Source organism: Sinohyriopsis cumingii, chromosome 3, assembly GCF_028554795.1.
Source record: "Sinohyriopsis cumingii isolate HCF-2022 chromosome 3, ASM2855479v2, whole genome shotgun sequence".
In the NCBI taxonomy this organism is placed as follows: Eukaryota; Metazoa; Mollusca; class Bivalvia; order Unionida; family Unionidae; genus Sinohyriopsis; species Sinohyriopsis cumingii.
In genome coordinates, this window is record NC_142963.1 from 19,655,541 (window position 1) to 19,670,679 (window position 15,139).

At 34.6% G+C, this 15,139-nt stretch overlaps 1 protein-coding gene across 1 annotated transcript in view; it reads right to left on the reverse strand.

Moving 5' to 3' along the window:
- LOC149802503 (3'-5' exoribonuclease HELZ2-like) overlaps window positions 1-15,139 on the reverse strand; it is a 182,325-nt gene that overhangs the window by 151,198 nt on the left and 15,988 nt on the right. Inside the window, exons 5-6 of the mRNA XM_089951747.1 lie at window positions 14,471-14,507; window positions 12,260-12,384 (exon numbers count right to left, since the gene is read on the reverse strand). Of these exons, the coding sequence (XP_089807873.1) occupies window positions 12,260-12,384; window positions 14,471-14,507 (162 nt within the window). The remainder of the gene's footprint in view (window positions 1-12,259; window positions 12,385-14,470; window positions 14,508-15,139) is intronic.

Below are 15,139 nucleotides of genomic sequence, written 5' to 3' on the forward strand. Positions count from 1 at the left end.
TGTTTCAGTTCAAACCATGGCATTGTTATATCAACTCATGTAATGTCTGTCTGAACCATTGCATTGTGTTATATCAACTCGTGTACAGTTTCAGTTCAATCCTTGACATTGTTATATCAACTCATGTAATGTTTCTATTCAATCCATGGCATTGTGTCAATTAACTCATGTAAAGTTTCAGTTCAATCCATGGCATTGTTATATCAACTCATGTAAAGTTTCTGTTCAATCCATGGCACTGTGTCAATTAACTCATGTAAAGTTTCAGTTCAATCCATGGCATTGTTATATCAACTCATGTAAAGTTTCTGTTCAATCCATGGCACTGTGTCAATTAACTCATGTAAAGTTTCAGTTCAATCCATGGCATTGTTATATCAACTCCTGTAATGTTTCTGTTCAATCCATGGCATTGTTATATCAACTCATGTAATGTTTCTGTTCAATCCATGGCACTGTTATATCAACTCCTGTAATGTTTCTGTTCAATCCATGACATTAGGTTAATTAACTCATGTAAAGTTTCAGTTCAATCCATGGCATTGTTATATCAACTCATGTAATGTTTCTGTTCAATCCATGGCATTGTTATATCAACTCATGTAATGTTTCTGTTCAATCCATGGCATTGTGTCAATCAACTCATGTAAAGTTTCAGTTCAATCCATGGCATTGTTATATCAACTCATGTAATGTTTCTGTTCAATCCATGGTACTGTTATATCAACTCCTGTAATGTTTCTGTTCAATCCATGACATTAGGTTAATTAACTCGTGTAAAGTTTCAGTTCAATCCATGGCATTGTTATATCAACTCATGTAATGTTTCTGTTCAATCCATGACATTGGGTTAATTAACTCATCTAAAGTTTCAGCTCAATCCATGGCATTGTTATATTAACTCATTAACCCCTTGAGGTTTTTGTCGTTTTCACCTGAAATGCAAGTAGGAAACACATTTTGTGGGTTATTTCTGAACACATCCTAATACATTTACTTCCAAATGATTTCCCATTAACCTAATGCCTAGTTGTGTTAGAAACATTGTTTTTCATTGGCTCTTTTGCTTACGCATGAGCAGAAGGGTAAAAGTTGGAGTTCTTATTTTTTTTGCTTAACAGACCTATCATTTTTGTATAGAGACCACTCTTTATTCTAAATGACCATCTTATCCTACTTTTTGCAAAGTTTCATCTGTCTGTGTGCAGTTCAGACCAGTCTGCCTTAGATCTGAGGCCAAAATGTCTCAAATCTGGACAAAAAATCGATTCTGACCACGGAAAAATTTTGGGTGGAAATAAAATCGGGTCAAAAATATTAGGTTTTTCCCTCTGTATTTTGTAGTGCAACTAGAACTTCCAGATTATTTGGTATCATTGTAGAGCTACATCTGTCTATCTTTCTATAATACCACCCACTTTAGTGTATCATACATGACTTTGAAGCTACAGAGCTCGGCAGTAGGCTACTACTTCCTGCCATGTAAATGCAGCATCAGGAGTTAATGAGTTAACTCATGTAATGTTTCAGTTCAATCCATGGCATTGTGTTACAACAAGTCAACCATGGCATTGTGTTATATCACCTCCTGTCATGTTTCAGTTCAACCCACTGCACTGTGTTATATCAACTCATGTAAAGTTTCAGTTCAATCCATTGCACTGTTGTATCAACTTGTGCAAAGGTTCAGTTCAATCTATAGGATTGTATTATATGAAGTCATGTACAGTTTCAGTTTAATCTATGGCATTTTGTTATATCAATATGTGTCAAGTTTCAGTTCAATCTATGGCACTGTGTTAAAAAAACTCCTGTAATGTTTCAGTTCAATCCACTGCAGTGTGTTATTTCAACTCGTGTAAAATTTCAGTTCAGTTCACTGCATTGTGTTATATCAACTCATGTAAAGTTTCAGTTGAATTCATTGCACTGTTATATCAACTCATGTAAAGTTTCAGTTCAATTCATTGCACTGTTATATCAACTCATGTAAAGTTTCAGTTCAATTCATTGCACTGTTATATCAACTCATGTAAAGTTTCGGTTCAATTCATTGCACTGTTATATCAACTCATGTAAAGTTTCGGTTCAATTCATTGCATTGTGTTATATCAACTCATGTAAAGTTTCAGTTCAATACCATATATACTCGTGTATAAACCCATCTGCGTATAAGCCAAGCCCCAAACTGAATAGGTATAAACTCTAAAAAGTGCATGATCCACATATAAGCTGACCCACCAGTCTGAGCCGACATCACAAGATGCATGCAGTAAGTTCTAACTTCACTTATTTAGGCAAACTTATATTAGCAAAAATTACATTTAAACATCTCTTGGGGTTGGCATGTATGATTATTACACAGAAATGGTTTAAATTTGCTTGAAATGTAAAGGAATTTATTTAATTTTCTGTTTTCTTGTTGTTTTTGCCTAATTCAGATTTTTATATAACTTGATTGGACGATAACAAGAACTGAGCATTAGCAGGTTGCTGTAACACTTCTTTTTTGACTCAATTATTGTTTGTATATGACTTTTTATATCAGTGCACCAATAATTACGTTTTTATTTGCCTTGAAATTGAAAATACCTAACTGATTAAAATGTGAGCCCATGAATGAAAACAACAAACATAAAAAGGGTTTGATTCAGTTAGGGAAGTAAGCATATTTACATAATGGAGCCACTGCATGTACACTGAAGGTTTGGACATGTGCTGAATAAGCTACATTCCACTGAATGAAGTACATCTCTTGGATTCTAATCATGGGCACCACTGCCTAAACTTTAATGTAATTTCCAAAATACAATAATGAAGTTTCAGAAATAATGCTTCGAAAATTATGGTAATACCATAAAAACTGAACTGTAGTTTGTTTTGATGTAAGAGAACTTACACCCGGTTTAATAAAACCACAGCAATCGTGTTATTATAGAGTGAAATGCAATTACACATCAAAGTACTGGTATAGTTGCCAGTCAAAATTCCCACTTAACCCAAGTTTCAGGGATTTAAACGTTTACTGGCCTGTATTACTGTCAGAAAACAAAAGACAAATCCGCCAATTATAAAGAAAGGAGATGCAGACACATTCAGCTTTCTATTGTGTGGAAAATTATGAATTTGTTCAGCCAAAACACAAAAAAAATTGATGATGATCTATATTCAGAATTTTAGCTTTTATTATTACTATTATTTCAAGAACATATAACAGTAATGCTGGTTGTGCCTTGCACAATTGAACATGTGTACATTTTCATAACGATTACCTCAATTTGTATCATCAGTTATATCATTAAAAAATACTAAAAATTGAACGTGTGTACATTTTCACAATGATTACCTCAATTTGTATCATCAGTTATATCATTAAAAAAGACTAACCTATGAGCATGTGGATGAAATAGCTATTATCGACCAGTTGAAGTGTTCTCTGGAAAAATGCAATTTGGTCGAAACAAAGAATAAAGTAAAATGTGCATCTAATATCTGCTTGGGAATAAAAAACAATTAAAAGTTATGCTAGGCATAATTTGCACTGTGCAGGTACTGTACATTAAAGCCTGGTCACCCGGTTAAACTCAAACCGGCCCATGAATAATTAAGCATTTATTTACCTTTCATTTAATTTTGTGTTGGTAAAATCAGAAAATATGCACATGCAAAATAATAACTACAGCAATCATGGTCATTTATAACAGTTTAGTAAGTGTTGGGACACAGAATGTGCTTTTTTTACGTGCATATACAGTGTGACCCCCGCTATAACACGCTCTGTTATAACACGAATTCAGATTAACACGGTCATGGCATATCTCCCGAATTTTATATACATGTATTTTTCTTGTACACAAAAAAATACTTTCTTAAAAGAAAAAAAAAAATTTCATGATCATTTTGGGAAAGAGATCGCGCATGAATAACAAAGACGACCATGGCATGGCTCCTGAAATTTTACACGTATTTTTCTCGTACACATAAAAAGTTTCTTCTTCTTAAAACTATGAAAAATAACATGGAAAAAGTTTATTTTGGGATCCCATATTGCTTTGCCAGTGTCGCAAACTGATTATATTTTCCTTCTTGGTAGCAAAATATACCATTTGGCGATTTTTTTTACTGGTGACAATGCTGCTGTTTAAACCTGAAAATAACAACCTTTGGTTTGGAGTGGAAAAATTCACAGGATCCATGAAAGGAAGCCGCAAACTGGATATAAATAGACACTGAAATTTATCTATTGTTACATAAACAATTTCTTTGTCCATATCGACAAACCATTTTAACAGTGCATTGTTGTGTCATAATCTGCTTATCTTGACATCTAGCATGAGTACTGCATGTTGTGAGATGTCCGTTTTTTTTGTTGTTGACATTTCTGGTAGCAGAGATCAACCGGACGAGGCATTATCTCGTAATCTATCTTTCGTCGGATTTTCAGCCGCTCACTAGTAATTAATATATTTACATAGACTGATATTTCTATGTGGATGGTAAGTATAAATCCTCTTCTGTTCACTCAGAATTAAATCCTTCAGAACACTCACATTTTCTGTACTAATTCTTGTCATCAGACTAGAACACCTGCATCTCTATCGTCCGTTGACCCTTGGTTAAATTTCTGATGCATGCCTGGAAGGCAGCATCACTCCACTACCAAAAATGTAAAAAAAAAAAAAAAAAAATTGTTGGTCTGTTCATTAGGCAGGGATCAACAGTAACTACAATCAACCAAACGATGGCCAATTCATTTTTCAAAAATGTACACTGATATAATAGTTGACTGAAATTTCAAAGAAAAACATTACTTTTGAATCACTGACTGTTATGAAAACATACTAAGCAAATGGAAGAAAAAAAATCAGTCTCAATCATGCAATACAATTATTTGATATTACTGCCACAATAAGAAATGTGCATTTGTTTGGTTCTCCAAGGCTGTCTTTTAATGGTGACTTCAATAATGCATGCACCTTTCATCAAAGAAAGCCAACTACAATCTTCAATAAAAACAAAGAACTTTTCTTCAAAGGAAGTCAGTACCAAGCCTAAATAAAAGCAATGAAATCCGATGAATTTTTTCATTTCCCAACATGACTGGAACATGTCTAATGTACCGTGAAAGTTACCTTTTTGCAGGGAAAAAATTAATGCTTATGAACGCTACAAATGGCGGCTTAATATGCAAACTAACTTTTACCAACTTGGGACGTACTGAAAAGTAAATGTGCTTGATCATTCTTTATGTGATTGTGCTATGTTTATCCACTGAAATCAGACCTATATGACCTGTGACAAAATTATGGAATATTTTAAACACTGTGTGTGCATATTTTCAATGGAATTACTTGTATTGTGGATTCAATGTATGTGATGAGATTCACGGGTGAGTACACGGTGTGGATACTCTTTCATGCTATACATTAGACATGTATATATAAACAATATACACGTATATTTACCAATCAGTGGTTCACTAAATAAAGTAAAATATAATATATACCTTCTCTGTTTTCACTACAGGTGTATTTCCCATTTAATATGCATTGATGGTAACTGTGCCAATGAAGCAAATATTTTACCGCCCAGATTTATTACCCTCCCCAGTGCAAACTGTTTGGGGTATATGCATCATTTTCTTCAGCTAACTGACCTGGTTGCTAGTAACATGGTTTGGTCTATAACACAGTCAGGTTCTACGGCTCCCAACTACCATGTTATGGGGGGTCACACTGTACATCTTAGGACACAGAAAAAATAATTTTTTCATGTCAACATTTACACCCATTATGGTAGTCAACAACAAAAAATCTTCAAAACTTTCAAGTTTAGACCCTAGCCCAACCCCTCTTATTCCAGTAATTTATTTTTTCCTAAATTATTCAGCTTATTTGTGAGTATATTCTGTACATGGCTATGTGTTACATCAACTTGTGTAAAGTTCCAGTTCAATCCACTGCACTATGTTATATCAACTCATGTACAGTTTTAGTTCAATCTATTGCATTGTCTTATATCAACTCATGTAATGTTTCAGTTCAATCCTCTGCATGGTCTTATATCAACTCATGTAATGTTTCAGTTCAATCCAATGCATTGTGTTATATCAATTCATGTACAGTTTTAGTTCAATCTATTTCATTGTCTTATATCAACTCATGTAATGTTTCAGTTCAATCCTCTGCATTGTCTTATATCAACTCATGTAATGTTTCAGTTCAATCCACTGCATTGTGTTACAGTAAAACCTGTCTTGAGAGACCACTGCTATGAGAGACCGCCTGTCTTGAGAGACCAGATTCTCCATGTACAGATTTAGAGATTATATATTGTTATAACCTGTTATGAGAGACCACCTGTCATGAGAGACCATTATGTTTTGGCAGAAGGGGTGGTCTTTCAAGACAGGTTCCACTGTATATCAATTCATGTACAGTTTTAGTTCAATCTATTTCATTGTCTTATATCAACCTGTGTAAAGTTCAGTTCAATCCATGACACTGTGTTATAGCAACTCAAATCAAGTTTCAACTCATCCATGGCATTGCTATATCAACTCATGTTCAATCCATGGCATTGTGTTACAGCAACTCAAATCAAGTTTCAACTCATCCATGGCATTGCTATATCAACTCATGTAAAGTTCCAGTTCAATTCATGGCATAGTTGAAAAAGGATAACCTGTACTGAACAATCTTACTTTTCTTGAACCAAAGGATCATTTTATACTGAAACCACATTTTATCAAAACATATTTCACTACAGACCATCTTGACAGTAAATATATAATTTGCTTAAGTCTCGCAATATCTGGGGGAATGATTTGTCAACATAACAACTGTGGTCAGAAATACAACCACACAATCTGGGTGATTCATTCATCGGACATAACTATAATTAATTTAATGCTGTATGTATCTGATCATTTATTCTGGACACTAAAATCAGATTGAATTTCTAGGTGTGGTAAGAGGAAAATGACAGAAGTTGAGGAGATCAAACTAGAAAAGTGCACATGCTATTTACTGAATGCAATATCAATACTTACATACAATTAAAAACTGTGCAGTCTTTATAATTAATGGCCTCAACCATATCCTGTAGTCATGAAACTGTCTTAGCACAACCATATCTCATGATCATGAAACTTTTAGCAATCATCCATGACCTATGGACATGAAACTATCAGCACAACCACATTCCAGTCATGATACTGTCTCAGCATAACCATATCTTGTAGTCATGAAACTGTCTTAGCACAACCATATCCTGTAGTCATGAAACTGTCTTAGCACAACCATATCCCATGATCATGAAACTGTCTTAGCACAACCATATCCTGTAGTGATGAAACTGTCTTAGTACAACCATATCCTGTAGTCATGAAACTGTCTTAGCACAACCATATCCCATGATCATAAAACTTTTAGCACAATCATCCATGACCCATGGACATGAAACTATCAGCACAACCACATTTCAGACATGAAACTGTCTCAGCATAACAATGTTCCTGTCATGAAACTGTCTCAGCATAACAATGTCCCAGTCATTAAACTATCAGCACAACTACATTCCAGTCATGAAACTGTCTTAGCACAACCATATCCTGTAGTCATGAAACTGTCTTAGCACAACCATATCCCATGATCATGAAACTGTCTTAGCACAACCATATCCTGTAGTCATGAAACTGTCTTAGCACAACCATATCCTGTAGTCATGAAACTGTCTTGGCACAACCATATCCTGTAGTCATGAAACTATCTTAGCACAACCATATCCCATGATCATGAAACTGTCTTAGCACAACCATATCCTGTAGTCATGAAACTGTCTTAGCACAACCATATCCTGTAGTCATAAAACTGTCTTAGCACAACCATATCCTGTAGCCATGAAACTTTTAGCACAATCATCCATGACCCATGGACATGAAACTATCAGCACAACCACATTTCAGTCATGAAACTCTCTCAGCATAACAATGTCCCAGTCATGAAACAGTCTCAGCATAACAATGTCCCAGTCATGAAACTGTCTCATCACAACAATGTCCCAGTCATGAAACTGTCTCATCACAACAATGTCCCAGTCATGAAACTGTCTCAGCATAGCAATGTCCCAGTCATGAAACTGTCTCAGCATAGCAATGTCCCAGTCATGAAACTGTCTCAGCATAACAATGTCCCAGTCATGAAACTCTCAGCATAGCAATGTCCCAGTCATGAAACTGTCTCAGCATAACAGTGTCCCAGTCATGAAACTGTCTCAGTACAACAATGTCTCAGTCATGAAACTCGGCACAAAAACTGAACTCCTGCTTAAATTTAAATTGTTTACATGTAAACTTTCAATGGAATGGAGCAGAACAAACATTCTTAATTTTTCAGTTTTTAGTTCAAATTTTGTGTTCAATTTTATGGCTACTGTACCCAAATGCATTACACAATTTGAGCATGAATTTGTACTGTTGTCTATTTTGTTTTCACATAAAACCTTCCCAAGATGCACCTGTATCAAACAAATTTACACTCTTCATGCAGGTGAAATTTTATAATTGCTGGACACTAATTATTGAGCTTAAGATTAAGGCTCACAAGTTTACAAAACAAAATTCTAGCAAGAGAAAAATCTCAGATCCCCCACTGGGGCAGTATTTTCCTGAAAAGAGAAATGAGTCCTGGCAAAGGAAATACTAAATAAAAATAACAAATGTTCTGCTGAAGCAAGTACTTCCACAAACAGTGTCACATCATTTTTCAACTGGATCAAAAAAAGAAATACAACTTCTGAACTATGAAAGGTTAACAATACGTACCCTATGCCAGAAATTATATCTACTGCTGAAGCTTATACTTGTACAAATAGTGTAGGGGATCAGGGTAGTCGACTGGTCGAAAACACTTACCTTTAGTGATCTCTGCCATCTCACCTCTGACCAAATTAGTCTTGGGCTCGACATATGTGGTTATGTGAGAAAGCTTGCCAGTAGCTTGCTGTGGGTTAGTGGTTCTTTCCGGGGTTTTCCCGGGTTCTTCCTCCACCATGTAATGCCTATCACATGCTGAAAACTGGCATTAAACCCAAAAACAACAACAACAAATATTGTTAAGTCACCTTTAGTCAACTGAATCAAAAAGGAAAAAAATAGCCCAAGCAATAAAAATAAAAGGCTGAAAAACTTACTGAATGGAACAAATATGTACTGCCTGAGAAATATTGTAATGTAATATTTTTTCAGAGGATTAGAAACAGAAATAAAATTTTGGATTGACAAAATGACGGCAATACTTACCATGTGTAACAACACAAGCAACTATACAATATTGTAACATATTCTTATTCCAACTGGATGGTAAAAAGAAAAAATAAACTATGGCCTACAAAAAAAAACACACACACACACACACACACACACACACATATATATACTCAACTCGGTTCTTGCCAGGATTCACCAAGAGAATCCAGTAGAGAAGTTTAAACACCAGGATCATCCAGTCCATAGTGAGTACAGTGATGAACACTAATTACACTTGCATTACCTTCATTCCCCCCCCCAATCCTATTGAATTTATATTCCAATTGTAGCTATTGCAACATTGTGTGATAATATGAAAAAAGGGCAAATTCTGGTCATGTGGAAATTGCAATCAGGGCTTGTGGAGTTTCAGTCAGGGCTTGTGAGTTTATTTATGTCACTAGCCCTAGGACTGTGTCTAAAAAATAAATTCTATCACCACTGAAAGGTAAATACTTAAATAACATTCTTCATGAAATGCTTATAACTTTATTTTAAAATAATATAAAACAAAGACAAATATAAACTTACAAATAAAAATAAATCCTATGAGACATGAGTAATCTTGATTTTCTTGTATTTGAAAACTTCCAAACTCAGTCTGAATGCACCCCATTTTCTCCACTTCCATGGAAATTCCCTAATGTCAGTGATCATATCCTCGGGGTCTAGGCAATTTTTTGTAACTCGGAAAGAGCCAAAGACTCTTCCCTTATTGGAGCTTCCCTACAACAGGAAGTGCCAGACATGATTTTGGTCTTCGATAAAAAAAAAAGCTGAAAAGTTTTAAGGGGGCTTTGGGGGTCCTCTCCCCATGGGGTCTCAAGGGTCTCCGGGGGTCCAATGGGCCAAAGGCCCCCAGCCAAAAATGGATTTTACACATAAAAAAACTGCTCTTGGGTGCAACTTATGATCATAAAATAAACCAAAACAATCATTTGAAGAACTAATCAACTTACCAAAGATGTTCAATTTGAGTTCAATAATTTCACAATATTTATAGTCACTTGAATTTGTTCTCCAATACTATTGAGGCTGAAGTTTTATTTCATGTGCATGTCAGTGTTCACATCGCAATTAAGTCATTTTCTCCAATGGACACAACCTGCTGATATGCCAGTTGAGCTCTTTTTGCAGCAATGGCAAAGATTTCTTTAGCCCTCCATTTTGTCACCACTTTTTGGGCTCAATGTGCAATCGTTTCTTTTCCTTCTCAATGAGAGCCTTTCTCCTTTCAAGCTGGTGCTTGCATTAGCAACATGCAGTGCACATATTCTGCCAGAGGGCTACATCTGTTCTCTCGTGCAAGAAATCTTTCTTCTTACAATAATTAAATGCACTTTTTCCAGATGCCTTCTGAGCTTCAATTTTTCTGTATGCAGCTTCTTTTGTAGGTAGAGTTCCAATTTCTTCAAACTGCAATTACCGTAATTCAGGTCTTTCTAGCAGAGGTCACAAAATGCCAGTCCTCTAGAGTTCAGTTTTCTTATAAACTGACCAACTAAAGTTCCATCAACTTTTCGCTCCAGCCATTCCCATTTCCATACATTTTTTAAACCTTTATCTTTGTCTTCTTTCCATTGCCATCAGTTTCCATTACACAAAGATTCATTGGATGAATTTAAACCTTTGACCAATCAGAATACTCTTTTACAAAAGTCATGTGCTAACTAATATATGAAACAAACAATTTACAAGGGTCATTGTGGAATGGGACCAGACAGACCGTTTAAAAAAAAAACAGATCAAAGATGATATGAAAAACAGACTATATCAAGAAAAATCTGATTCCAGTCAAAAGAAAATCAGAATTCCGCTTTAAAACAGAGAAAAATCATGTCTGAAGTGCTCTTCACACCTCCAGAGAACAGTGAGGGATGGAGGAACATCCACCACCTCAGCAGACAAAAGAGAACAAATATGACATCTGTCAGTGTGTGCACCAAGCTGGATGGGCGAGTTTCCATAGCAGATTTTTTTATAGCAGCATTTACCTATAACTTGCTAGTGAGGTAAATTTAATGAAAATGGAAATAGATAAGTGAAATTTACACAAGGGCTGAGGTGAAGATATAATTATAACACCAATATATATATATACAATTGACAACAGATATGCAAAAGACTACTTGAAAGAGAAAAATAATGAGGACCCAAAGACACATGCAAAATAGATATTCCGAATGATGGAAATAAATATGGAATCAGATTGAGCTTGTATTGTATTTTGTAACTAAAGGGAAGGAACGTCGCAGAGTGAGGAATAGTGCCAGGAAACAAACAGAACAAAAGAACAGGTAATGAATAGCTACAAATAAATTTATCTCTTTAAAATTCATATTTTTATATATAAAGGTAAATCAATACTAAATTAAAGTGTCATGAGGACTTATTTTTGTCTCAACTGTGTGAATGTGGGTGGATTTTATATTTCAACCTGTTTATGGCTGTATCATTGTCCACACTGTCTGCAATATAAATTTTGGATATCGCAGAACTACCATTAACTCTGCAGCCGTAACCACTGTTCTCTGAATGCCGATATATGTTTAAATATCATTTAAAGTTTACACTAAATTTTCAGTGTAAACCGATGTACCCTCTATCCTATGGAGGGGACCTTTACAATGGTGTTTTGCGGTATCAGTATCTGTATTCATAGTATGCCATTTTAATTTTGAACCTAGCTTAAGAATGAGAACAATTATCCTTTATTCTGCAACTTGACCATGCTCCGAACTGAAGAACTCACAAGGCCATACAGATGTGATTATCACAAGGCCATACAGATGTGATTATCACAAGAGAAACAATGTAATTTTCTACATGATGCAAAAACCAAATCCTAATGATGTAATAAGGTGTTTTATCTTAATCTCCAACATGGCGTCCAAAATTGACAGAAGGCTAAGGTACAAAAATCTGCATAAAAACATAAGGAAACTAACTCACTGCCACAGCTTGGATCTTGTGTCCATTCTTGGCAACTTCTAGGGCTTCTTTATATTTCTTTTGATGCTTGTAGGCAACAGCTTGTCTATAATAGGCTTTAAGATTGGTAGGAAAAATCTGGATTGCTGCAGAAGAAGAAAAAACATCACAAAGAAAAATTTTCATCAGATCAATAGCTGTGAAGATTTATTTTTAAAAGCCAAAACAACTTTGCTAAACTTGACCCAAACTGTTCAAATAGCTTCACAAAGAATCTATATAAAGTTTTCTGTACCTGCATTGGTAACAATGAAATCATTTGATGGGTGTATTGTTAGTTCTGTCTCTAGTTTTACAAATATTCACAAACTTTCTGCATTTAGATTTTACATGATCTTGCTTATGACACTCTCAGCAATAGTAGAAAGATGCAAAATCACTTTTAAACTTTAAAATTATATATGTGGAAACCAATATCTCAAAATCAGTTAAGAATTTCTTACATTTCTTCAATTTGAGCAAATCCTCGTAATTTCCTAAGAAATAAGATATTTCCTAAGGAATAAGATGAATCCTTGGCGGTAAATTCAAAAATTGTTGACTATTTTTATACACGATGCCTACTGAATATTTTGTGTCAAACCAGCAATAAGAAATTTTAGAAAAATATAAATCTGAGGAAGAAATTTTCAAATTTTCAGTGAATCTGAGGCCTGTACAGGATGCTGTTTACTACTTCACCTAGAATACAGAAAGACTGACTCCTCTACGACTGTATCTGTCATGCTTTCTTATAGCAAAACGAATGCCTTGTGTCCTGGTTGTACTAGTTTAGAGGCATAGGTATTTATAAATATAAAATCTGTTTCTTTCACCTTTTTTATTATTTTAAACTGGAAAATCATGGTAATGCAGTTGGTAAAGGCTATGAGCTGTAATCCACAAGTCATGGATTTGATACCTGCACAGACAAGCTTGGGTAGGCAGTATGCTGTCATTGGGAAAGGAACCTGGCTACTTTGCCCTTGGCATAATAAAGACATAAGCATCATAAATGACACATGTAGAGTTGTTTCAATAGTCTCCTATGTAGACAATTAAGACACAATTAAGACACAAAATTTTATTTGCCAAAGCCACTAGTTTTATGGTACTGTGCTTTGACACAGGCATGGATATAAATTTTAGTCCAGTTTCAGCATCAGATGCAAGTGATTTCAAACCAGGAAAGGAGGCAGCCCGAGTGTTATGTGTTTAGGCTTGAATAAACAGTAACACAGAAAGAGAGAAAACGAACTTTATAAAATTTAACAAATAATTTGTTTTCTTGGAATCAAATCCAAAAATAATCTAAGAATAATCCACGAATTAAATTGCAAAAGTCCTAGAAAAAAATGTTCTAATAATTTCAAGTTCAAATCCTGATGGAAAATCCAAAATGGATGACGATGACGTATGCTATAGTCAGTACTGTGCTTATCTACAGTTCCTTGTAGAAATACAAATAATGGCACTCCGGTGTCGGAAATCCAAATTAAATTTGCAAGCAACGTCTTTCCAAAATTTCTGTGTGAGCACTCCTCAAAATATTTCCAGAGAAAAAAGAATTAATCCTTTTGAAATCCAACTGATCTGAAGAAAATTAGAACTAAAAATCTGACAACAACAAATTAACTTGACATCAGTGTGAAAAGCCCAAAAACTGAGAAATCTCTCTCTACACATCTCTATTAAAACTGACAAATGCGTAGTTATGCAAAAACCAGAATTGTGAAATCAAATGGGGGTGTCACATGATCATGTTTATATCACGTACACAGAATATGGCCTTGATGAGACCAATAATTTTCTCTAAGAAATAAAAAATGAAAAAAGCTGTTTACATCTTAAATGTAATCCCATCATGACCTTGGAAACAACCAATCATTTTAAAATAAAATAGAACTTTGTTTACTAATTCTGAATCACTAATTCTGAATCAAGGTTAGAATTTAGATCAACATCTGGTGTTTATAAACTAACAGTCAGTGTCAAACAATTTTCTGAAAAAGTACCATCTCTGGTGAATAAATTTACATTATAATAGCATGTAAGAAAATAATTTTAAAAATATTCAAAACGGACAAACAAACAATTATAATAAATATATATTAAATCAGATATACATTAACACCGAGGCACGCTTGTTTGCAGGTGGATGTTTTGAGTGTTTACACAGTACATGATATTTACCTGATTCACAATCCTGGGCTGCTTCATGGTACATCTCCTGAAAAAATTACAATAATAACACCATAAATCCACTATTTTTCAAGGAGTGTCAATTTCATGGACTATGTATTTGCTACAAACCATGAATGCAAATGATCAATGAACAACAATCTTTTGTGGAAACAACTGGACCTATTCCCCAAGCCTCCCACTCATTTAACCACAAAGATTATTAAATTTACACAATGGCAATTATTAATTGCATGAATCTGATGTGACCATATGGAAATATCTGATGCTGCAACCAAAAAAAAGATTTGTGTAAACTAGCAAAATTTGGACATGTAAGCTCAAATTACAATGAATCTTCATAGTAATATTTAAATCCGTTACCCAACACAACAAGATTAAATCCAACACAACAAGATTAAATCCAACACAACAAGATTAAATCCATTACCCAACACAACAAGATTAAATCCAACACAACAAGATTAAATCCATTACCCAACACAACAAGATTAAATCCATTACCCAACACAACAAGATTAAATCCATTACCCAACACAACAAGATTAAATCCAACACAACAAGATTAAATCCATTACCCAACACAACAAGATTATTGCAAACTGTACATTACATTCTCATCTATTAGCATTTTTATATGACCTTGACCTCTCAGCAAGA